The 26,978-nt window shown below is 46.0% G+C and overlaps 1 protein-coding gene across 1 annotated transcript in view; it reads left to right on the forward strand.

The window, feature by feature from the left end:
- Positions 1-26,978, forward strand: part of ATOH8 (atonal bHLH transcription factor 8) — a 67,675-nt gene that overhangs the window by 16,670 nt on the left and 24,027 nt on the right. The window contains exon 2 of the mRNA XM_085642611.1: positions 18,469-18,660. Within this exon, the coding sequence (XP_085498737.1) occupies positions 18,469-18,660 (192 nt within the window). The remainder of the gene's footprint in view (positions 1-18,468; positions 18,661-26,978) is intronic.

Here is a 26,978-nt window from a genome sequence, read left to right on the forward strand (position 1 = left end):
AGGGCCAGGTAAGCTAACAATGGGCACAACTAATCATGTGTGTCACCAGCTTTTTTCCTGATGGGACCTTTATTTGGCAATATGTTAGAACCTTGGACGCCACATAAATATGGGATTCTGTTTCGGTGATGGGTGTCTCGTGTGTCTGCTATTCTCTTTTTATTTAACTAGAACTTATGTGCACACAGCTGTGGCACATTATGAGGCATCAAGTTGTACTGAAGTCCATATGTTCGGTTTATTTTTATTTTTTGTTTTTCTTTCCTAGGTATTAATCATGAGCGGCATCCATCATACAGCTGTTGCCATACTGTGGGTATATAAGTTGCTGTTCCGCCCTGATTGAGATAGAGGGTATTTTTATCTTATTTACACTGTTCACGTGCACTTCACTGAATCGTTTTATGGTCCTGAAGAAGCGCAAATGACCCTGGTTGGGCAAAAGTAGCGCGAAACATGTCGACCTATGACCTATGACACCCAGGCATAGTGAGCCTTTGGGGCATTGTTTTTTATTGAGCGGTTTTCGGACTGCGAAGGGTACAACAGTTACACTGTCGCTGCATGTTGACCCTTTTTAATTCATTGATTATTTTGCACGCACAATTCTCCGTTGATTTACCCTCTTTTTGAACCCACTCCCCACACACCCGCATGCACCATCCGGCAGTCCTAAAAAGATCTCCGACAAAGCGACCCTTCGGGGGACCCGTAGGGAATTGCAGCGCCGGCCCTACGAGGAGCAACTGCCCGATGATGAAGCATGACACCCCTTGGGGTGTGTGAGGGCATCAGAGGACAAAAACGTTTTTTTTCCCCTCACTTATGGGCCCTTCATACCTAAGGTTCTTTTGTTTTGTTTTTGTTTTCTTGCTCACAATTTTTCTTGTAAAATGCACGGGTGACTTTTTGCACCCTTAAGTATGGGTGACTTATTGCATCCTACTGTAGGAACAGTGTCCTTCGTTGGGTTATAAATACATGTATCAGGAGCATGGACACTGGACCTTTAGTGGCTCCTGGGTCCCCCCCTCTTTTTGTTTAATATATATTGTACGGCGGTTCAGCCGAGGGACCTTACTATCTTTGCGTATCTTTTCCTTTCTCAGACTCACGAGTACCCATTACTATGACATTAGGAGTAGTTTGTACACTCCCTCTTGACTCACTTATGACGATTAAGATTCATATGCAGCTCCCTTGTGTTTCTTGCGGTTATTATCATTGCCCTAATGCGTGTTCCTTTTCATTAATATTTGGAGTTCACACCTCCTTCTCACTAGCCCCTTTAATAGTATAACGGTTGTCGCGATGTAATGGGAGGTGTTTGAGGAACAATGCCTTTAGCAGCGATATGACAGGTTGCGCGCATGAACTGGGGAGTAGTTCTCCCGTGCTGTGCACCTGCGCACCTGTCTCGGCCGCTACGCATGCGCTGTATGTCATTTATCCGAGGGCCGATCCGGCCATGTAAATCTCCGAGAATCCCGCATTTTACCTACACTGGATCTGTCTCTGCTATAGCGTATGCGCTTAGAGTCAGAATTCCGGAGGCGTGGCCGGAAATGGAATAAACCACCCATACCTTTCTCCATTACTTTAACAACCAGTGCCGGCACCTCATTACCGGTGAACGCAATGGAGGGGTAGGTGTGGAGGAAGTAGCCCGCGCTTTAACGCGTAAGTGGATGTACTAATTTATTGACCTTCCTGAACCTATGAGCTCAGCAGCTCCAGCACCCGGGAACTTCACCATTTATTTATTTGGTTATTTTTACAGCCCGGCTTTGTGTGGGGACCCATTGCTTTTGCCTTTAGAGGGATTGTCTCATCAGGGCCAGGTAAGCTAACAATGGGCACAACTAATCATGTGTGTCACCAGCTTTTTTCCTGATGGGACCTTTATTTGGCAATATGTTAGAACCTTGGACGCCACATAAATATGGGATTCTGTTTCGGTGATGGGTGTCTCGTGTGTCTGCTATTCTCTTTTTATTTAACTAGAACTTATGTGCACACAGCTGTGGCACATTATGAGGCATCAAGTTGTACTGAAGTCCATATGTTCGGTTTATTTTTATTTTTTGTTTTTCTTTCCTAGGTATTAATCATGAGCGGCATCCATCATACAGCTGTTGCCATACTGTGGGTATATAAGTTGCTGTTCCGCCCTGATTGAGATAGAGGGTATTTTTATCTTATTTACACTGTTCACGTGCACTTCACTGAATCGTTTTATGGTCCTGAAGAAGCGCAAATGACCCTGGTTGGGCAAAAGTAGCGCGAAACATGTCGACCTATGACCTATGACACCCAGGCATAGTGAGCCTTTGGGGCATTGTTTTTTATTGAGCGGTTTTCGGACTGCGAAGGGTACAACAGTTACACTGTCGCTGCATGTTGACCCTTTTTAATTCATTGATTATTTTGCACGCACAATTCTCCGTTGATTTACCCTCTTTTTGAACCCACTCCCCACACACCCGCATGCACCATCCGGCAGTCCTAAAAAGATCTCCGACAAAGCGACCCTTCGGGGGACCCGTAGGGAATTGCAGCGCCGGCCCTACGAGGAGCAACTGCCCGATGATGAAGCATGACACCCCTTGGGGTGTGTGAGGGCATCAGAGGACAAAAAAGTTTTTTTTCCCCTCACTTATGGGCCCTTCATACCTAAGGTTCTTTTGTTTTGTTTTTGTTTTCTTGCTCACAATTTTTCTTGTAAAATGCACGGGTGACTTTTTGCACCCTTAAGTATGGGTGACTTATTGCATCCTACTGTAGGAACAGTGTCCTTCGTTGGGTTATAAATACATGTATCAGGAGCATGGACACTGGACCTTTAGTGGCTCCTGGGTCCCCCCCTCTTTTTGTTTAATATATATTGTACGGCGGTTCAGCCGAGGGACCTTACTATCTTTGCGTATCTTTTCCTTTCTCAGACACACGAGTACCCATTACTATGACATTAGGAGTAGTTTGTACACTCCCTCTTGACTCACTTATGACGATTAAGATTCATATGCAGCTCCCTTGTGTTTCTTGCGGTTATTATCATTGCCCTAATGCGTGTTCCTTTTCATTAATATTTGGAGTTCACACCTCCTTCTCACTAGCCCCTTTAATAGTATAACGGTTGTCGCGATGTAAGGGGAGGTGTTTGAGGAACAATGCCTTTAGCAGCGATATGACAGGTTGCGCGCATGAACTGGGGAGTAGTTCTCCCGTGCTGTGCACCTGCGCACCTGTCTCGGCCGCTACGCATGCGCTGTATGTCATTTATCCGAGGGCCGATCCGGCCATGTAAATCTCCGAGAATCCCGCATTTTACCTACACTGGATCTGTCTCTGCTATAGCGTATGCGCTTAGAGTCAGAATTCCGGAGGCGTGGCCGGAAATGGAATAAACCACCCATACCTTTCTCCATTACTTTAACAACCAGTGCCGGCACCTCATTACCGGTGAACGCAATGGAGGGGTAGGTGTGGAGGAAGTAGCCCGCGCTTTAACGCGTAAGTGGATGTACTAATTTATTGACCTTCCTGAACCTATGAGCTCAGCAGCTCCAGCACCCGGGAACTTCACCATTTATTTATTTGGTTATTTTTACAGCCCGGCTTTGTGTGGGGACCCATTGCTTTTGCCTTTAGAGGGATTGTCTCATCAGGGCCAGGTAAGCTAACAATGGGCACAACTAATCATGTGTGTCACCAGCTTTTTTCCTGATGGGACCTTTATTTGGCAATATGTTAGAACCTTGGACGCCACATAAATATGGGATTCTGTTTCGGTGATGGATGTCTCGTGTGTCTGCTATTCTCTTTTTATTTAACTAGAACTTATGTGCACACAGCTGTGGCACATTATGAGGCATCAAGTTGTACTGAAGTCCATATGTTCGGTTTATTTTTATTTTTTGTTTTTCTTTCCTAGGTATTAATCATGAGCGGCATCCATCATACAGCTGTTGCCATACTGTGGGTATATAAGTTGCTGTTCCGCCCTGATTGAGATAGAGGGTATTTTTATCTTATTTACACTGTTCACGTGCACTTCACTGAATCGTTTTATGGTCCTGAAGAAGCGCAAATGACCCTGGTTGGGCAAAAGTAGCGCGAAACATGTCGACCTATGACCTATGACACCCAGGCATAGTGAGCCTTTGGGGCATTGTTTTTTATTGAGCGGTTTTCGGACTGCGAAGGGTACAACAGTTACACTGTCGCTGCATGTTGACCCTTTTTAATTCATTGATTATTTTGCACGCACAATTCTCCGTTGATTTACCCTCTTTTTGAACCCACTCCCCACACACCCGCATGCACCATCCGGCAGTCCTAAAAAGATCTCCGACAAAGCGACCCTTCGGGGGACCCGTAGGGAATTGCAGCGCCGGCCCTACGAGGAGCAACTGCCCGATGATGAAGCATGACACCCCTTGGGGTGTGTGAGGGCATCAGAGGACAAAAAAGTTTTTTTTCCCCTCACTTATGGGCCCTTCATACCTAAGGTTCTTTTGTTTTGTTTTTGTTTTCTTGCTCACAATTTTTCTTGTAAAATGCACGGGTGACTTTTTGCACCCTTAAGTATGGGTGACTTATTGCATCCTACTGTAGGAACAGTGTCCTTCGTTGGGTTATAAATACATGTATCAGGAGCATGGACACTGGACCTTTAGTGGCTCCTGGGTCCCCCCCTCTTTTTGTTTAATATATATTGTACGGCGGTTCAGCCGAGGGACCTTACTATCTTTGCGTATCTTTTCCTTTCTCAGACACACGAGTACCCATTACTATGACATTAGGAGTAGTTTGTACACTCCCTCTTGACTCACTTATGACGATTAAGATTCATATGCAGCTCCCTTGTGTTTCTTGCGGTTATTATCATTGCCCTAATGCGTGTTCCTTTTCATTAATATTTGGAGTTCACACCTCCTTCTCACTAGCCCCTTTAATAGTATAACGGTTGTCGCGATGTAAGGGGAGGTGTTTGAGGAACAATGCCTTTAGCAGCGATATGACAGGTTGCGCGCATGAACTGGGGAGTAGTTCTCCCGTGCTGTGCACCTGCGCACCTGTCTCGGCCGCTACGCATGCGCTGTATGTCATTTATCCGAGGGCCGATCCGGCCATGTAAATCTCCGAGAATCCCGCATTTTACCTACACTGGATCTGTCTCTGCTATAGCGTATGCGCTTAGAGTCAGAATTCCGGAGGCGTGGCCGGAAATGGAATAAACCACCCATACCTTTCTCCATTACTTTAACAACCAGTGCCGGCACCTCATTACCGGTGAACGCAATGGAGGGGTAGGTGTGGAGGAAGTAGCCCGCGCTTTAACGCGTAAGTGGATGTACTAATTTATTGACCTTCCTGAACCTATGAGCTCAGCAGCTCCAGCACCCGGGAACTTCACCATTTATTTATTTGGTTATTTTTACAGCCCGGCTTTGTGTGGGGACCCATTGCTTTTGCCTTTAGAGGGATTGTCTCTTCAGGGCCAGGTAAGCTAACAATGGGCACAACTAATCATGTGTGTCACCAGCTTTTTTCCTGATGGGACCTTTATTTGGCAATATGTTAGAACCTTGGACGCCACATAAATATGGGATTCTGTTTCGGTGATGGGTGTCTCGTGTGTCTGCTATTCTCTTTTTATTTAACTAGAACTTATGTGCACACAGCTGTGGCACATTATGAGGCATCAAGTTGTACTGAAGTCCATATGTTCGGTTTATTTTTATTTTTTGTTTTTCTTTCCTAGGTATTAATCATGAGCGGCATCCATCATACAGCTGTTGCCATACTGTGGGTATATAAGTTGCTGTTCCGCCCTGATTGAGATAGAGGGTATTTTTATCTTATTTACACTGTTCACGTGCACTTCACTGAATCGTTTTATGGTCCTGAAGAAGCGCAAATGACCCTGGTTGGGCAAAAGTAGCGCGAAACATGTCGACCTATGACCTATGACACCCAGGCATAGTGAGCCTTTGGGGCATTGTTTTTTATTGAGCGGTTTTCGGACTGCGAAGGGTACAACAGTTACACTGTCGCTGCATGTTGACCCTTTTTAATTCATTGATTATTTTGCACGCACAATTCTCCGTTGATTTACCCTCTTTTTGAACCCACTCCCCACACACCCGCATGCACCATCCGGCAGTCCTAAAAAGATCTCCGACAAAGCGACCCTTCGGGGGACCCGTAGGGAATTGCAGCGCCGGCCCTACGAGGAGCAACTGCCCGATGATGAAGCATGACACCCCTTGGGGTGTGTGAGGGCATCAGAGGACAAAAAAGTTTTTTTTCCCCTCACTTATGGGCCCTTCATACCTAAGGTTCTTTTGTTTTGTTTTTGTTTTCTTGCTCACAATTTTTCTTGTAAAATGCACGGGTGACTTTTTGCACCCTTAAGTATGGGTGACTTATTGCATCCTACTGTAGGAACAGTGTCCTTCGTTGGGTTATAAATACATGTATCAGGAGCATGGACACTGGACCTTTAGTGGCTCCTGGGTCCCCCCCTCTTTTTGTTTAATATATATCTGTGCCTGACCCCATTGTTACAGGTCTGACCTCTGCTGGGCCCATTCAGTCTTTCATTGTATTGATGTTGATAAAATGACTCCCACTGAGGCTGGTAACAATAAGCTTCTGTGACAACGCGCCAAGACCCCCCTCAGCTCCAACTGGTAACGCTGAAAGCCTTGACACTGGAGTGGCCCCCAATCACAATTGCCCATATTTCAAGCCCTGAATGCCTCCCTGCTCCGTAGCAGGCAGCCGAGCCCAGTAGCCCAGAAGGTGGCCCGAGCCACTGCTCCATAGGATGGGATATCTAACCTGTAATTGACTGTATTTTCATTCACACCTTGAAAGCGTCTCATGGTGTGAGAGATAACAGGTTAGGGTTGCAGAATGAGTGGATCTTGTTTGCCCCTGTCACAGAAACATGCATACAGGTTACCATGAGAGTAGATGGCTGACCTGCTATACAGGTTCGCATAGGTGTAGATGGCTGACATTGTATACACGTTATCATGAGTGTAGATGGCTGGCCAGTGTACAGTTCGCATAGGTGTAGATGGCAGAACTCTTATACAGGTTACCATGAGAGTAGATGGCTGACCTGCTGTACAGGTTTGCATAGGTGTAGATGGCTGAGCTCTTATACAGGTTACCATGAGAATAGATGGCTGACCTACTGTACAGGTTCGCATAGGTGTAGATGGCTGAGCTCTTATACAGGTTACCATGAGAGTAGATGGCTGACCTGCTGTACAGGTTCGCAAAGGTGTAGATGGCTGAGCTCTTATACAGGTTACCATGAGAGTAGATGGCTGACCTGTGTACAGTTCGCATAGGTGTAGATGGCTGAACTCTTATACAGGTTACCATGAGTGTAGATGGCTGGCCTGTGTACAGTTTGCATAGGTGTAGATGGATGAGCTCTTATACAGGATACCATAAGTGTAGATGGCTGACCTGCTAAACAGGTTCGCATAGGTGTAGATGGCTGAGCTCTTATACAGGTTACCATGGGTGTAGATGGCTGACCTGCTATACAGGTTCGCATAGGTGTAGATGGCTGACATTGTATACAGGTTACCATGGGTGTAGATGGCTGACCTGCAATACAGGTTCAGATAGGTGTAGATGGCTGGCCTATGGAATAGGTTAGCAGGAGTTTGGATGGCTTACCTGTTGTACGGGTTAGCATGAGAGTAGATGGCTGACCTTCCATACAAGTTAGCATTAGAGTAGATGGCTGACCTGTTGTACAGGTTAACATGAGTGGAGATGGCTGACCTGCTATACAGGTTAACATGAGTAGAGATGGCTGACCTGCTATACAGGTTCCCATAGGTATAGATGGCTGACCTGCTATACAGGTTCCCATAGATGTAGATGACTGACCTGCTATACAGGTTCCCATAGGTGTAGATGGCTGACCGTCTATACAGGTTCCCATAGGTGTAGTTGGCTGACCTGCTATACAGGTTCCCATAGGTGTAGATGGCTGGCCTACTATACAGGTTAGCATGAGAGTAGACGGCTGACCTGCTATAAATGTAGTATCATTCTGCATGGATGACTCCCTCTACAAGTTAGTAAGGATGTTGACAATTGATTTGCATTTGAGGGGTTTCACATGGATGATCCTTAGAGCCTGTAATGAAATAAAAGCTCAGGGTTGTTGCATGACCTTACTGTTCATCGGTCTTTTAAACCCATTATAACCTGCATTCTGGTGGCCACGGGTATCAAATGTTTTGCCGTTGCTACTTTTAAGTACAGGATGCACATAGGCTATCAGCAGCACTTGACTTGTCTGGTCTTTCTGGAACCTCAGGAAGTCTAAGATACAGAAAGGTGCTCCAGAGAGTGAAGCCATGAGTTTGGAAGGCCCTCCCTCCAAACTCCTGGTATATAAACAAGTGGAAGGGGAGTAGGTTGGGAGAGTCTAAACTTGGATGTCTACTCAGAAGAATAAATGATCATCTTGCATTAATTGCTTTCACTGACAAATTAATGAAACCACCCTGGAATTTTGGTTCTGGCTCCTTACGTGGCAACTCAGACCCATTCCCATAGCTTAGCGCAATATCGCTGTGCCTGTCATACTGGAGCAGTCCTTCCATTTCTCTGCTGTCATCACTGAACTGCTTCGCATGCAGCTGGGCGCCCTTGGCGTAGTGCTGAAACCGACACCGTTCTCCCGGGACCGGTCATCTGCGAGTGCAAAGCAGCAGCCGCTGGCATTAATACAGATATAGAGTTCTCACTCTCGCCTCTCCCGCTTTGGAAAGGAATTCTGGTCCCAAATCAAAAGCACAAAAATAGAGCGCAACACATCCAAAAAGGAAACGATAACACAGTCCTATTCTTTTGCTGACATTGGTCCAAGAGATCAAACCAGAAATGCAGGTCATGTTGTCTATGTCACTCTGCAAAAATGTCTTCTGAAAGAGCTGCCAAAGACGTGTTATGTTATGTTAGGTATCTCGTATATGACAGAACACTTACACTACTTTGAGATATAATGAGGAGAAATATCTTTGTTTCTCCTAGTTTATTACTTTTTAGGTCTCGCCTGACCCAGCGCATGCGCCGGTCTGGCGAGACTTTTTGTGAGGGCTCAAAAAAGTGCTACCACTGTAGCCCAGAGCTACAGTGCATGTGCGCGGGCTTGTGCGCCTCATTTTCGCGGCCGCACGGCCGCTTTGATGTTTGATCGCGATTGCTATCACTTTCACTTTCGCGGCCGCATGGTTGCTTTGATGTTCTCCGTGAGCCAGGTTTTATTTTCCTGTTTATTACTTCTATGTAGTAATAGTGGCACCCGTGCGCCGCCATTACTACAGAGCAGTAATAAACAGAAACAAGCATTGGCATAGCCAATTGGTCTCGCTTTTGGGACCTTATAAGTATTTAGTTATGCAACTGTTGCATGGCTAAACACTTATAAGGTCCCAAAAACGAGACCTATTGGCTATGCCAATGCTTGTTCTATGTGTGCTGCATTCTGCAGCCTACATATAAAGAGGAAAATGCCTCAGGGTATTGTTTTTGTGCAGGAATGGATTGTTTTTGTGCAGGAATGGATTGTTTTTGTGCAGGCAGGTACTCCTTCCTGCCCAAATACAATCCTGTTTAGAACGCAGGCACCCTTGCACCATGATGCACCTTTGCACAATGATGCAAACGTGCATGCATTGACGCTAGGCAGCACATTGTTCACCAGCGCAGGGAAATGACAGGAATGCGCCATATAATGTTAGATACGGCGCATTCCTGTCCTTTCTCTATCATGCAGCGCAGCACAGCAAGGTCCCTTGCTGCGCTGCGTGATTATTTGATACATTTGCCCCGCAATGCTTTATATCAAGGCTTTGCCCCAGTTTGCGTCGCTTTGCATGACTTTGCATTCGCACAAAGTCATGATAAATCTGTCCCGTCATTGGCTTCTGCTCTAATGCAAATTAATTTTGTTCGAATCAACGTTTAGGATACAAGCAGACAAGTATAGCACATCATGATGGCCCTATTCTGAAATCAATTTCATACTTTTGTGTGTTTGATATTTGGCACTTCCTGACATTTTTATGTTGGTGTATTTTGAAACTTTTGGGGAAAACTCAGCTGCAAACGCGTATAGCACCAACTCCATGTAGAATAGCACAGTCCTATTCCAGGCTCAGGTTCCATAACTGCATTGAACAGATCAGCAGGTGGGTGAGCTACAATGATTTGAAATTGAGCTAAAACCGAGGTTCTGCTGTTCGGAAGGATCACCTGCGTCTCCAAGCTGGTGGCCCCTTGAGCGCCAGGTCATCTGCCCACCCCAGTAACAGAAGTTAAACACCTGGGGATCTTATAAAACAGCAAACTTTCATCCGGAAGTCAGAGTAATGCCATTCCACCCTCCTCCTCCTGCACTCTGAAACTTCTAAGGAAAGTCTTTCCCTTTATCCGGCAGGAGTTGCAGATTACTGCGGTATCTGCCCTCCTGCTGCCCAAGCTGGTCTGCAGCAGTGCTTTACTTATGCATTTGCAGAAAAGAGCTTCAGACTGTACAAAACACAGCAGCTCCCTTAAGGTTGCAGATCCTCAAGCATCAGTCTGCCTCTGAAGCCCTGGGCAAGCTTCATTGGCTTCCCACAAGGAAACGCATCGATTTAAAAGCGCTCTGTATTGCTTTTAAGGCCGTACATGAGCCTGGCCCTGACTCCCTCCAGGTCCATACGCTCATCTGCAGCGTTTAATGTAAGTGTTTACAAAGTCAGAAGATCGTACTGGGGCCGAAGAAGCTTCATCACCTAAACCTCCAAGCTTTGAAATACCCTTCCCCCAGATCCTAAGAAACTGACAGGACTGCGAGCCTTTAGGAAAGGTCTGAACACATGGCTTTTTACTCTATACTCTGCTCTCATTCATATTTTCAATATACGTTTTTTGGGTAACCTCTCTTATCAGCTTGCGCCAATGCGCCTTCGGGCAGTAGCGCACTTTCATTTTATTTATTTTATTTCAGGCTTACCTGCAGCTCTGGCTGTGACTTTATAATTGTGATAAACATATGAGGATCTGATGAAAACAGGTTGTTGCGTCTTATTTGCACTAACGTTAAAAGTTCAATCCATCTGCCTGGTAGTTTTAGCTGCAAGCTCACATTTGTTCTGCTCTTGAAGAGTGGGACGTCGAGTTTAATGGAGGTTGGCAGAACATTCTCAGCACAGGCTCCCCCAATGCTTCTCACTATGGCCAATGGTTCCTGCCTGTCTGTGAGAGTCTGATAGAGGCACCCCTGCCCCCTGAGACCATGACCGCTTCAGTTGCCAGCATGCTATGGGTAGCAATGTGCCATCTGAGCCTCTCCAATCCTGGCCATCCAGCCACCTGGCATATGGGCCTGCTGGAATGAGATCTTTGGCTCCAGGCTGGTCACAGAGTGAAACCCGGCTCTCAATACCTCTTGATACAAGCGGTGGATCCCCTCCGTAACCTTACCCGCTCTTCTCTCCGCGGGGCTTGGGCGCCAAGCCTGTATGCGCGAAAATGCAGTCAGGAACGTTTGCGACGGCAGGTTGACGGAGACCTTAGATCTGCCCAGCTGTCCAATAAGTCCTTTGCCAGCTGTCTATCTCATCCCCTCTATGGATGGTGACTCATTCCTATGACATCAGTGTATCACGAGTGTGGTGTAGGCGTAAAAGGTGTAGATTACGGAACGCACTTCCATCAACCTTCTCTTAGGCATGTAAAAAAACTTAAAGTGTCAGACTTACTTCTGGGGACACTGGGTGTGGTTCTCAACCCAGTTTTGTGATTGAACACAACGATAACACTGGATTACCCTAGTTTCGATGTATCACGTATGGTACCTCGTTTGCATGTCTATCAGAATGAGGATAAACTTTATTTGATGGAATTAAATAGACCATAAAAGTACAATAAAAGTAAATGCATTAAAATACAATTAAGATCCAAATATATCCATAACATTACATAATATTAAAACAGTTCATGTAAGAGCCCAATCATGTCTCGTCATTCCCCAATCCGTGAAATCCAAAAAAAGACAATATATGTTCAAAATCAGATCGAGAAGGAAGGAAGGAGAACAAAAACCTCAACTAAGGGTCCGCTATGCGCTACAGCCAACAGGATTGCCGCTTCAAAATGTCTGATCTTCTCTGAAGGGTCCACCTGTGGGTCAGCCTCATGGGACTGCTAACTCAGGCAGGAGAGAGCAGAGCATCGTCAGGATTTCAATCTACTCAGCAAGCTTAATATTAGGGCCCTATCGCCGGGGCCCTAAACCATGTTCTCTCACCTCAATACATGAACAAGAAAGAAAAATGCCACAGCCCTATGACGTGAGAAGGGCTAAGGGGGCCTAGCGGGGGCTACGAGGGGTCGAGTAATTAAAGTGTTGATAGTGTAGTACAGGAAAGTTAGATAAGACTTAAAAAAGATCGTCAATTATCTGACCAAATCAATACAATTATAAAAAATACAAAATCAACCTTGTGCAAGAGACCCAACCCGAAGGTGCGATAGTGTAACATGACCATGGGGCGGAAGATCCGCATACTGCGCCGACACGGGGCGGCAGCATCATATAATCCTGAGCCATTAAATATTGGCTGCTCAGAAGTGACTTTCCCTTCTAAACCTCTCATTCCTCCTAATCTTTGCTACCAATCCGAGGTTGGTGTAAACAGTTGTTATAATTTCGTCAGTGGCTGAATATTGAAGGAAGTAAAGGGCCTGCCTGCAATGACTTGGGGAAGATGTGTTCAAAAGAACTTCAATAGTACATGAGGTGGGTTTAGCATAAAAACTACAAAAAAGCATGACATGTGAAGTACTTTGTGAATAGATGGAATTACGGGATAGGGCTGGAGGTGACTCTCCCAGGTATTGCAATAAGGGAATGCCACGAGCCGATAAATAAAGTATGAACCTTAAAAGGAGGAAATTCTGATGATGCGGAGCATTAAGTAGCAAAAACGGCTGAGGGCCAGCGCGGTATAAGATGCGGTAACTTTGTCCCCCTGGCTGCCCCATACCTTGCATGTCCCTCACTATCCTTTTGTTGAGGGCGAAGAGGGATGAAGGATTGTCAGACAGCTCTGGTCTAGAGAGAGTCAAGGTCATATCCCTGATCTCCCTCAGTCAAGGCATTTCAAGGCCCCGATCCAATGGCAAACAATCTTCAGTGATCGCTCTATTTAATGCCAGCGCCTCATTAGTCCAGACTCGTCCCCACAGCATAAGAGGGTGGGTCTGTTTTTGTCTTCCAAGGGGATTAGCCCCAATTCATTAAGACAAAAGTGGCAGTGCTTTGGGGTTGGGAAAGCAGGGGGCGAACCTATTTTGGTTAACTATGGACCATGGAGTTTATTGAGGCCTGAGACCCCGGCCCTGCAGGTAGCCACACTTACACATTTTGTGTGATAGATTACTAACATACGATGTACAGGTCTCCTTCCTAATTTAGCGGCAAGCTCGATATCACTCTAACATCAAATTGCTTCAGCATCTGCCATGAATTCATGCTCACTAGGGTATTATTGAGGATGTCCATCTAGTTAGTGATCCTTACCTAAAGGAACGCAAGCATTCTTCATATATTTGTAATAAATATTTGCCAGAGTAAAGCATAGGCATGGGTGACCGCTGGAGGGCGGCTGTGGTGGCATTTTACTCATGTGGAAGCAGCATGAGCCAACTTGAAAAGCATCTGTTGGTTTCCTGGACTAATGCATCCGATGTAGGGACCTGCGTTTAACCTCATGGTCACAGGTTCAAACCCCAGCAGATCCACTTATCCTCGTCAAGTCAATAAAATGGGGAATGTGCTAAGATACCTTTCTAGGTCAAGCTGTGCTTTACAAATACACACTTTATGTTAAAAGCTAGTCTGTGAAGGGCCTCTCTGCACATACTACAACAATCCCCTTCACTGAAATAGTTCCTTCTTTAGCTTTTGCAAAATTTAGGGAATTTTACCATAACAATATTTGTACATATCAATAACCAATCAGTATTTGGTGCCACCACAGAGTTCTCTCGTACAGAAAATGTCCCTAGACAGATTGGGGCAGAGTCTTAGACAACCTAAGGTATTATCTAAAACCGTGTAGTAGCAAGCACACACTTTGGTGTGAGTAGGATGGATTGGATGAGTGTGTGCCAACATGGGTACCATTCACTCAGAGAGTTGTCCATACCCCCACCAGAAGCAGTGAGGTCTCTCTGTAGCGCAGAGTAGTATCTCTAGGAGATGCACCGTATTGAAGTTTCACATCTTCTACATAAATAGTCAGGGCATTGACACGTTTGTTTGCAGCATGACTGCAGCACAAATTACAAAACTGAGTCCTCAGAGCCTAGGAAATTGACAGAGATCAATGTATTTAAATAGAGAACACAGGGTAAAACGCTGCATGATGACAGCATTTCGGTTGGTGTCAGGGCTTGCTGAGCTGGTTGATCAAAGTCCCCCAGTCCTGAATCCGCATTGAGGCAAGAACAAAGTATTGCTTATAAAGGTGTGATTTGCTGCTGTGGAAAAATAATGCATCTATCCACTCTGTTGCACCCTTAAATACTGGAATATTGCATGAGCTCCTCGTCAGAGCTTATTGTAAATGTTGTCTTCTAATGCAATAAATGTGGGGAATTGAGCCGCAGAATTAACCATTTTGCACTACGAAATAAAAAAAAATCTTGAGAGAAGAAGCTTCCGTGGGACTTTCTTATTTGCTTCCTTTGTCCAGCACGGGCTGTTATTAAAACATTTTCTAGGGCTTCTAGACCTTTCTGTATCTTGTAAAGTGTGCAACCCTTTTTTTGTACTACATCGTTGTCAATGATCTGCATTTCCTTTCATTTCGACTCTCTACTAACTTGACTTTTTTCTGGGCCATATTAGTCACTATGTATATTATTATTTCTAGAATGATAATGTACATTTTATATTAGTTTCCATTGAAACATAAACTAGTAATTGTGTGGAATGCACTAATCGATCACAAAACACAAAGGGGACGATTATGATGTCGGTCGGAAAGCCTCCGACCTAGCCTCTGCGGCCTACGGTTGGTGGTCAAGGGGGTACCTAGGGTACCCCCCTGTAAAAACCTGCACTGTGTGGCAGGCACCATTGGGTGCCTGCCACAGGGTGCAGGATTTTGCACACACCCTAATTTCTCTATAAGAGTCTTATTACGGACGGTTTACGGCCATAACACAAGCTCCTATCGAGGATAGTGACTATACGACCAAACAGTGTTCCGTCGCATCGTGATAAGGCGGTCGAAACTGCCGACTAGAGGTCGGTCAGAGGAAACTCCAACCGACATCGTATTGGGTCCCAAAGTGTTGTGGATACCCCACATAGCAAGTTGAATGTTACTCTGAATTCCACAATTTCATCTTCTGGGTTGACTAGGCTTAGGTTTTAAGCATTATTTGGTCATGCATAGAAGTAGATATTTTTTACCACGTCTTCAAATTTGAAGTGTTCAGCAATCGACAGAACACAAATGCAGTGGCGGTTGGTACCCCAAATATTTCGGGGGCCAACCAACCCACTAACAAAGAACTGGGAAGCTCATTGCGCCATGACTACAAATCCTTGCCTTAGCACTAGAGTGAAACATGCGTGATTCCAAGCGCAAAACAAGCAACGCTGTAAAGAGAAAGACATCCAGATCGTTTATTGAGCTGTTGGATTATAGAACATTACAAACACGGTTCTGCCTTCAAGGAAAGATGTTTTGAGAAACTCAACAGTGATGCGGTCTGATACTGCTCTTCGCTTGTGGAGACGGATCTTCAAATTGCAAGATTGTGCGTTCGGGACCCAGCTATTTCCGCCGTCACCTTGTATGACTTGAGGCACAGCGTTTATAAGCTTGACACTTCCCTTCCCTTAAATAGCACCCGCTCCGAGACGCCGATTTATCCTACAATGCTTGTGTTGTAATCTGTCGACTTTACAAATCAATCACAAAGCAATGCTTAGTCTGGGCAAATGACTTAATTTCCCTGCATCCAAAATTACACATTCCCCTAATAGATCCCGACCCCTCCAGGCCACCTCCACCCCGGCTTTAAAAAATAAAAGTTAACTTGCCCATTTCGCCGGCTCCGATCCTCTGTGCTCCTTCAGTCCGTCCGTGCCGCGCTGGTGGTCTCTGTAGCAATTAAAGTCTCCAGTCCAATCCACACACTTCTGTCATGCTGCTGATAATGTTCAGCCGCATGACAGCAGCGCCAGGATTGGCTGGAGCGGGCTGCCGCGACGCTCCAGCTGGCACAGGAGGCTTGTGTCTGCTCTTCACCCAGCTGTCTGAGACAGCTAGGTGGAGAGTTTATACTGCGCAGGTCAGGCTGGCCGTCGCAAGACAGCCCGCCAGCCTGACATGCGCTGTGTAAACTGGTGGAGTGAGCACCACTTCCCTGCTGCCAGTCAGCCGCAATGCCCTGCCCCAAGAATGTCTCGGGCTGAAAAAAGAGAAACAAAATGGTAATAAATTCAATGTATTGCCATTATATTTCCCACCTTTTGCTGCGCTGGCAGCAGGGGGGCGACGCTCCTCTGCTCCAATGGAGAGGGGGCTGCTGGGAATGAATTCAATTTATTATCATTTTCTTTTTCACCTTTTGCTGCGCTGGCAGCAGGGGGGCGATGCCCCTCTGCCCTAATGGAGGGGCCACCGCTGCACAAATGAATATGTTCAAGTTTCTTTCATAAATAATATCATAAGAGTGTATAGAGCCCCCATAATTCACCATCCATCTCAACGTGAAAGGATTGATGGAAAATGTAAAGTGAGTGATGTAATAAACTCAGAACTATTTAGATTTGGACATTTATATGAACCTTCTGGGGTTCTTTTTGGCTCATTGCTCAGCACAAACAACAGAGACCGCTCAGTTAAACCAAATGTTCCAACAGGCTCATCTGGAGTCAGCCAACTACCATCCCTGTGGGACGCAAACATACTTTAACTCCCTGTACAAAAATAAAGCGCGAGAACCAGAAGATAGGGAAATTCAGTAGATTATCATGGCCTGTCAGCAGGGCCAACTCAAGGTCAAATGTCCATCAAGAAGAACGAATGCTGACATGCAGGAGATAATGAATGCTGACCCCACTGAGTGAGGACTGGAAGAAAAATAGCTGCTAATTTGAATTCAGTATTCAGCATTGTTTGTGCTTCCAAAACGGGCTTCCGGAGGTTGAAGCAATTGTGAACGATTCTTGCTTAGGAAACCCTCCTTTCCTAATAAATATCTTTTTGGGTTTTCACACTGTTGGGATAGTTATTTGTTGGTGAAAGGAAGCTCTTCAGAGGACTTATCCTGTGACACCATGGATATACATTTTGGAATACACTGAAAACCCTTCCTAATACAGAGGCCTCTCTTACAAACCTTAACCACGCTTAGTGCTACTACCACTTACGTTGTACTGTATTAGCCTCTCGGCTCCCCCTTCCAATACCCCTTTGTTGAGAGCATATGCACTATTGTGAAAAGATAGCAGGCAAAGAGTTATCAGCTAGTGCTTCTATGCAGACTTCACTAACAAGCTGGAACCAGCCTACACTCACTTCCAAGGTGTAACCAGCCCAACCTTGCTGGCAATAATTTACCACCACTCTCACATATATATGGTGTTATATCACTCCTCATTCACTCCCACAGTGGAACCACTACATTGTCACTTCTGAGTTGTGACCATCATGCTTACTTAAGAAGTGCTACCACCTCGCCCTCGCTAGCAAAGACCCAGAAAGACGTTCTCAAGCAACTCTCTGCTGGGGTGACCACAAGTGGAATCCATGCAATTCCTGATTTGCACTGAATTACAAAGAATTATTTTGTTTTGCACCACAGCGAGTACACAGTATTCACGCGATAGTAAAATTGACAGGCCCCAGAGGCCAACTGAAGCAAATGCGACTGATTGTATTAAGAGATGCATCGCTGGCTCAGGTGATGCTACAAAGTGAACATGATGGGCTATCTAGGACCATCTGAGCAGGCTTTTTCCATGCACTAGCATGCACCATTAGTAACCCTCGGTCAAATGTGCAGGACAAAACCAAGTTTAAATGATTGCTATCCTCTGTTGAGCATGTATAAGCTGTAGGTATATATTATCTGTCCCTGGGCGTGAACCAGAGCAGCAGGGTTAGCTTTGCACCATCTCTACTTAACCAGCGTTACAATAGGGATGTGCTTTAAGCAGCACAAGTTGTCCACGAACATTACTTTTATTTTTGTTTAATCTTTGATTTCTGTGTTAATTTTGTGCATGAAAAAACTCAATCAGCAGCTGGTGCTCATTTTACAATACATTGTCATCATTTAAAGCACTCCATGGCGGGTGCTCCCTGCGGGATGTGGTGGTCACTGGTTACCTTGTTTCTTTCACAGGTGCCGTGTTATTCGTATGGCCAGAAGCTCTCCAAACTGGCCATCTTGAGAATAGCCTGCAACTACATCCTCTCCCTGGCCAAGCTGGCAGACCTGGATTACACAGTCGACCACAGCAGTATGAGCTTCGCTGAGTGCGTAGAGCAGTGCACGCGCACCTTGCAGGCAGAAGGCAGGTCTAAGAAAAGGAAGGTAGGTTAATCCAATCTGATTGCATGTTGGTTTAGGGAAAAATACTATTGATTGATATTGGTTGATTTTTTTGTCTACCTGAATATATTCACACAACTTGTCTATGAGATGTGTACCTTACAGACTTAATATTACACTTTTTCTAGGTCTGCACTTATAAGACTGAACAAAGCATGTCATTTGTAAACTGAGTGTGCTTTAAAATCTGTTACCAGACAATTCTGCAGTGGTGTAGCATTGATGTATGTGTTAAGTGCAGGTCTTTAGCCACAGATGGGGGGGCAAGAAGCCTCCAGTATTCAAGAAAACATCCTTTGTCATGGATGCATCGCATGCGGAGTAGATATGTTCAAAGAAGCTCCAGTTGGTGCTGGTCCACAGCTACCTAGCATATGCCACTAAACTTGTACAACCCTTGAAGTGTGCAACTTCCACACCACATCAAATGCGTGGCTTCATGAGTTTGACGAGGACTATGGCAGGCTACCCACAGAGATCAAGGTAATCATACAGGCCCACTGCTCTGAGCATGCGTAATGGGAGACACTGGTCTCTTCCAAAATCCCAGGTGACTAATGACACAAATAGGTGAAGGTGCAAAATACTCCAAGCAGCAGTGTCAGATTGCGAACATTTGTGGCTCCTATCAAATTGCACATAATAATAACTTGTCTTGCTTACAGCGCCTCATGCGCTGTAAATGTTGATGTCACAATTTATGGCACTCTATTTACTGACCTTCAAGACAGGATAAAAGGCTGATCAGGTTTGCCAAGATTCAAACTTGTGAGGTGCCAATCAGCATCTTCTACAAGGAATCAACTCAACACATTGAGCCATTCTTCCAGCATGCTTGTCATAGTTTCTCACCTGTGACAAGAATGAAGCACAACAGAGCCCATGAATAAAATTAAAAGTACTTTATTAAATTTGGCATGCATTTGCATCATTGTTTATCCAGTATGATTTAAACATATGGATTCAAATAAACGGGTGACAAGTAAAATAATGTCCAACATTTGTTTATAAAATAAATTGGGACTCCCCTGTTAAAATTGAGAGTTCACCAAACTGCTACCAAAGATTACGAGGGATACAGAGATGCCGTTCTAACATTAAGTGCCACCACACCAGTAGTGTGGTGTATAAGCAGACAGTGGGTGTAGTGATGCTGCTGAGGCCTGGATTAGAACTAGGAATTTATAAATTGTGGCTAACCATCAGCAACTGGACTATACTCAAGCCACATCTATCCCATGCTTGTCTTCAAGTCGCTATAGGTTGCGCAACTTCTTCAGTAATGCGCGTGTAAAGAGGTCATGTGATCACATTTCGCAAACAGTTAACACCAAAGTGGACCTGAAACTTTCTTCTGTCTACAGAAATACACCAATTGCCTTACCAGCACACAATTTTTGTCTATTGCTTCCAGCGGCAAGAGATAATTTCAGGTTGCGTTGGCCATGTCATCCCAGCGACCTACAGCCAACGTCATACGAAAATGTGACTCAGTTCCACTGGCGATAAAAAGGCAGACATCCAAGTTGGCGCTGGAGTTCTGTAAACAAAGACACATTCATAGGACGCAACATAAGACTTTGAGGCTAATCTGATTTGTAGAATCACGTGCTGCTTTGGGTTTTAAGCCCGGCTTGGAATATCATTCCACAAGAATGGGTGAATTGCTCTGCAAAAGGTTATGGAGTAGCTTCAAGCAATTCCCTGTGAATGCTTCTGCGTCCAGATTAAGCTGCATGTGTGCTGTTGTAAGACCTCTGAGAAGGATAGAAGCAAGGGAAAACTGAGAACAAACGTACTATTATCGCCATTTATGCAACCGCGTTGTGTGGTTTTTTGTGATACAATGAATGTGATTCACAAAACTTTATGCAGTCGCGACACCCCCAAAAATGTTGTTTTGTGGTTAGAATTCTTGATTTCTGACTCAGGATTTGGGGATTTTTTTTCCACAAAAATTAGTTACTACTACAGAGCAGCTGCCTGTACTGCAAATGTTCTACAGTAGTAAGTTTACGGCCGGGGGTAGGGACAAGGGTGTTGCCAAGGGAGAGGAGGTGTTTACAATTTGGAATGTGGGAAACACCTACCAAGTGGCAACTTTGTGGGTAGTATAAATATTTCACCCATTCCATTTTCACCCAATTCTTGCACTTAATTTTTGAACAAAAAATGCTGAATGTGTAAATCTTGTATGAATTAGCCTTGAATACCCCCATGTTTTCATGGGATGTAGAAGAATACTTTTCTACACATGCAAAAACATTTTCAGCAGGAGGGAAAATAAGAAAAATATAAAATGTAAAAATGTACCTCTCCGCTTTACTCACTTTGACGAATTGGTAAAAATACCAATGGAACTATGCATTATTGACACTTTTGACAGTAAGTGGGCAGGCATTTTTTTTTTAGACATTGGCCCAGCTGGAAGAGGGGATGAGGGCCAAAGATAGGCTTGGAGACTAAACAAGATCATCCTTTCGTAGATCTGCTACGTCTTGCGAATGGCCGTGAATTATCCCTGTATCACAAGGCAAGGAAATACCAACAGTGTCATTTATTTATCCAACTGGAGAATCAAAGTTCATGTTTCCCACTGGACTCCCCGTAAAGAGGTGTAACACAAGTTCCTGCAGCCCCTTGGGTGCAGGGGGGCAAATTCAGCCAAAAGCCAACCAATATCTGTAAGATATAAGAGACTCGGGGGGCTCATCCCATTCTGCAGGAGATGGAACATCATTTTGTGCTACACTACTGCTGAATTATCATTCAAACTTCATGCAGTAGTGTTGCTACCCATCCACTAAAGCGTTTTGATGCCTCATCTGGAGTATGAGGCACTATATATAAATTCAGTTTGTGTCTCCATCTGATTGTCCAGAGTGTGAGTACTCGGGGGTATGTCTAGAGTCCAACGCGTATTGTAAATCACACATGACATGCATTAGCTAAGTAGTTTAGTTTTACATAGAACATTACACACACACACACACACTCAGCACAGATATGCCACATAATTGGGTGTCACCATGCTCACAACGGCACTGTCTACCAAGAAACACTACGTATCACCCCACAACAGCAAACATTACAGCAGAACCCTGCATATGCGGCCAGTGTAGTCTTGTTGTCCTTTCTGACAGTCAGCAGTCTCAATATGTAATAAAGTGACTGTAAATGAACCCTACTGTCAGCTACCTTTGAGGCAATGGGCCCCCACACCAGCCGAGCCGACACATAAGTAATTTGGTACCATTTTCCAATCTCAGCAACCAATCCTCATAATTTATTAAAACTGACACTCTCCTCCGGGAAACAGCCTTTGCAACACAGACAGAACTATGCAGTGCCATTACAACGCAGGCACTACAACGAATGCGTCTTTACCACACATTCCATTACCACGCAAGTCATTACAACGACTTGCTTTAGGGAACGCGTTGTTGGATTATAAATAAAACACCTTCCCTACTGTTGCACAGACTGGAGTTGGAATAGTAAAATATGCTATTGCAAAGTCCAACACATCCCTAACGCAAGTCGTTGTAATGACTTGCGTTGTAATGGAGCACGTGGTAATGACGCGTTCGTTGTATTGCCCGAGTTGTAAAGTCATGCGTTGTAAAAGCATGCATGTTTACATCATACATCCCACTCCTCCACCTGATTGCAGACCACCACAAAACAAATCATACTCTAGCCTGCAATGGAAAAGTTTGGGAATTCATACCGTGGACCAGTATGCGCCCATGTTACCATGTCTCCCGTGTGCGCGTGTGAGTGTGTGTGTGCGCGCGTGTGTGTGTGTTACTTTACAGACCCCAATCAATGTCACTCCATATTCTTCCATTCACCTGTGTAACTTATCCAGGGGTGTCTATTGCTAGTGCAGCAGGTGCAGTAGCACCGGGACCAGATGTGTGAGAGGACCACTGCTTCTCAGTTATGGATTTCTTTTACTGCAAGAATGGGCTCTGGGGGGCATTCTCCTTGTATTTGGGCCTATAGTGCCGTATCAACGAGGCATTGCCCCTTAAAAAGACAGCCACACTAGATGGCTGAGGGGGGCTTCATAAAGGGCGCAGCGATGGGCAAAGTTGTAAAAAGCAAATGAGCATCACTCAGAAGCAGCCCGAGCCCAATTAGAGACGCCTTCCTGCAGGTTGCCCACCGTAGGGCTGAAGCAATTAGTGCGAATCATCATCAAGCCGGACTCGGGAGGAAGCCAAGCGCTCAGCCGGCCTTCCTCTGCAGAAGGGCCGGGTACATTCAAGGGCTGATTGATTTCTCTCTTCGGCCCCTCGTGACAAAAGGCCTTCTGTAAACTTGGGTTGAACTTCCCTCGGCATCCTGGACCCGTCGTCAAGGGCGGCCGTAAATCAGCCTGACTTTAATGGCCGCATAGGTGACTGGCAGGGGAGTTGCTTTGTGTTCTGGTTTCCTTTGTTTTGACACTTTTTTTCTGGCACTTTGTGTCTTGTTTTTCCTAGCGATGCCGCTTTGAGCCGACGATCTCTCTTTTCTTGGAAGCTTTTCGCTTTCAGTCTCAGTTCTATGCCTCTTAAGGCATTCCTTTTTTTCTTGTTTTACAAGTTTGAAGCTGGTGTCTGAGTCTATAATAGACGCCGCCCCCCCCCGTGTCCAATATTCAATCCTTCACAACATTGAATAGGGGCGATTTCCATCAACTGGCGATATTACCAACCTACTACTTATTTAACTCTAACCTTGCGTTCCGAAGTAGCGTGTTTCAAGCCACAAAGCGCTTCAACCCCTCGTCAGGGGTAGTAAGTGTTATATAAATACAATATACAATTATTTAATCACCATGCCCCCACCAAATTTTTAACTTCGGAGGAGACAAGATCAGTCACCAGCTCACCGCCATCCTCAACGCGTCCATCGCCACAGCTACCGTTCTCGACTCCTGGAAACATGCATAGGTCAGAACCCTCATCAAGAAACCCTCGCAATTAGCTGCCGAACCTCCGGGATGTCGGCTGAATAGCTGTGTTCCTGACTTATAAGAATAAAGGTTTTAAAAAAAAAAAAAAAAAGAAACCCTCGCAGACCTCATCTGCCCCATCTCGCTGCTCCCGTTTCCCGCCAAGGTCCTAGAGAAGGCCATCAACATCCAACTCACCGAACACTTGGGGGGAAACAACCTGCCTAACTCCTCCCAATCCGGATTCAGAGCCAATCTCAGCACAGAGAAAGTCCTGATCGTCGCAACAGACAACATCCGCACCCTATTCAACAGAGGGGAATCAGCCGCCCTGATACCACTCAACCTCTCTGCAGCCTTTGGCACTGTCTCCTACCACATACTCATTGATGGACTGCGCCAGATCGGAATCAGAGATGGTGCGCTCAGATGGATACACCCAGAGAATCCATCTCCTTTCACCCCTCAACCCAAGCACACGTCCTGCAGCATCCCTCAAGGCTTATCCCTCTGTCCAACCCTCTTCAAAATCTACATGACTCCACTCGCAGACCGTCAGAACCCACAACATCAACATCATCTCCTACACTGACAATACCCAACTCGCCCTCTCACTCTCAGCGGACCCCACCACAACAAAGACCAATTTCCACAATTGTATGAACACCATCTCAGCCGGGATAAAAAATAACTACCTGAAACTCAGCATGGACAAAACAGAAGTCCTGATCTTTGGCCGACACCCCTCCCTCTGGAATGATTCCTGGTGGCCATCAGAACTCAGACCTACCTCCATCTCCGAAAGACCATATCTGCAACCTCGGCATCATCCTGGAGAGCGAACTCTCCATGAAACATCAGGTCAATGCTGTATCCTCAGCCTTTTTCCACACTCTCTACATGCACCGCATAGGATTCAAGTGGCTACGCACAAACACCAGGAAAATGGAAACTCAGGCCCTCATCACCAGCCGGTTGGACTACGGCAATGCACTCTATGCAGGCACCACCACAGAACTCTTGAGAAGACTCCAGACTATCCAGAATACAGCAGCCAGACTGGTCCTCAACCTGCCCAAGAGAACACACATCACCCAGTACCTAAGAGACCTCCACTGGCTCCCCATCCAGAGAAGATGCCACTTCAAACTACTGACCCACGCCTACAAAACCCTCCACAGCCAAGGACCTGCTTGCATGAACCACCGCCTGAAATTCACCTACCATCCAGAAACCTTCGATCACCTCGCACATCTGTTGCTGCCACACCGGAGGAGGCTGTATCTCCCACCTCGTCGTCAAGTCCTGGAACAGCCTTCTCCTCCACCTCCGTACTTCACCGTCGCTGACTGACTTCAGGAAGGAACTCAAGACCTGGCTCTATAACTAAGACCCTCATCACAACACCTGGATACCCTCTTGGGTGATGAGCTGTGCTCTAGAAATACTGTTTGATTTGACCTCATCCTGACCTCTTGTCAGCTTCCGCAGAATTGACTACACTTTCACACCTGAATTCCCCCACCTATCTTTTCCTTCTAAGGCTCCCACTCTGGGCCTCCGTGATCAGTCCCTCCCCTAACCCTACCCTGCCCCCCCCCCCACATCCCTCCCCAAAGACACCTCTGAACTTTAGTTCTACTCGATTATTTATTTAGGTATTCACTTAGACAGCTGGCTTGTGACCAACAGCCCCTTCACAGCTGTATAGTTAACCGTACATCCTTTCCCTAGCTATGAGACTCTCCACATAAGGGGGCTGCCAGACATTTACATTGGGCTCATGGGCATAGCTACCGTGGGTGCAGCAGGTGCAGTGGCACCCGGGCCCAGAGCCCTGAGGGGTCAATTGAAGCCTGTTACTTGCAGTAGTTTAATACTACAGCAGTAGTCAAAAGGGGCATTGTCCTCGCTCGCACCAGGGGTCTTTGCATCCTCGCTATGCTGCCCGGTAGGCTCCGGGGTAGTGTGGCTGGAGAGCAGGAGCTGGTCTCTCATTGGCGGGAAAAGACTTGTAAAACATCCCGCTGTCAACTTGAAGTATATTCGACTGGATTTTATAATTATTATTATTAGCAGTTCTGCAAGATTAGGTTGCTTTTGGAAAGGAAACAACCCTTCAGACCTTTTTCCATCAAAATAAAATGAAATTTCATCCGCGGGCCGCCAGCAGGGCCTTGCGCCTCAGCTCTCCAGCTGTCCTTACTCAGTACGTTCCCTTCAGGTTCAGAGCCGCTGCTCTGTACTTCTTTCAAAGGAAACCCTACTTCCCCGAACATCTGCCGCACACCCTGCCCGGTTCTGGAGGATTCCCTGATCCTAGCGGGACTTGTGGCGGGAGCCGGGCCCCCAGTGAGGCCGCCCAGAGGGCCCCGCTCCAGAAAGCTGTCGCCGAGAGCCCGGAGCCCGCGCCACGGATTAACCGCAGGTGGCTCGCGCCACCGGCCGCTGCATGTGGGTCTTGTCACGAGGCGGAGAGGGGGGGCTGCAGGGGAGGGCCGCGAGAACACTTTGGATTGTGAAGAGGCAGACTCCATGGCACCAGCCCTCCGCGCTCGCCTCTCCCTCCCCCTCGCCCAGGAGGGAGAAAAGAGGCTTTTTTCACTGTAAATAAAGTAAGGCATTAATAGACAAATTGCCTGACAGGCGGCGGGTCAAATGGACGTGGAAAGTGATCTCTCGGGCCTTAAAACTTTTTTTTTCTTTTATAAAAGGGCTGTATGCTTCAGGGCCCCCAAGTACCACGGCCGCAGGTAGTCAAAAGGGCACCTTCTGCAGATTCAAGCTTGCGGGCTATCCTCGTCAAAACTTTTCTTTGTGCGCTAAATGTACGCCTGTGGATAAATGTAGCTGTTTCCATACTCCCTCCACACCCTAAATACTTCAACTCACCCGCAACCTCAACTCAACCTCAGTTGGAGGTTGTGACCCTCCGTGGGTAATCTTCACTCCAAGCCAACAACATACCTCCCATGGCCTCAATTGGAATCCAGAGCTTTAAACGGGCAGGTACTGTCCTGTAGTGAGTACCTGCACTTTCTTAATTTGAAAGGGAGAGTACGTGCACTTCTCAGCACCGGTGTAGTACTTTGAATGAGAGAGTACCTGCACTTCTCAATCTCAGGTGCTGGTGCAATACTTTGAATGGGAGAGTACCAGCACTTCGTAGTACTGCTGCAATACATTTAATGGGAGAGTACATGCACCGCTCAGCAATGGTGAAATACTTTGAATGGGAGAGTACCTGCACTTCTCAGCACTAGTGCAATATTTTTATAGGGAGAGTACCTGCACTTCTGAGCACTGGTGCAATATTTTCAGTGGGAGAGTACCGGCACTTCTCAGCACTGCTGCA

The sequence above is a fragment of the Triturus cristatus genome, chromosome 2_2 (assembly GCF_964204655.1).
Source record: "Triturus cristatus chromosome 2_2, aTriCri1.1, whole genome shotgun sequence".
NCBI classification, from domain to species: Eukaryota; Metazoa; Chordata; class Amphibia; order Caudata; family Salamandridae; genus Triturus; species Triturus cristatus.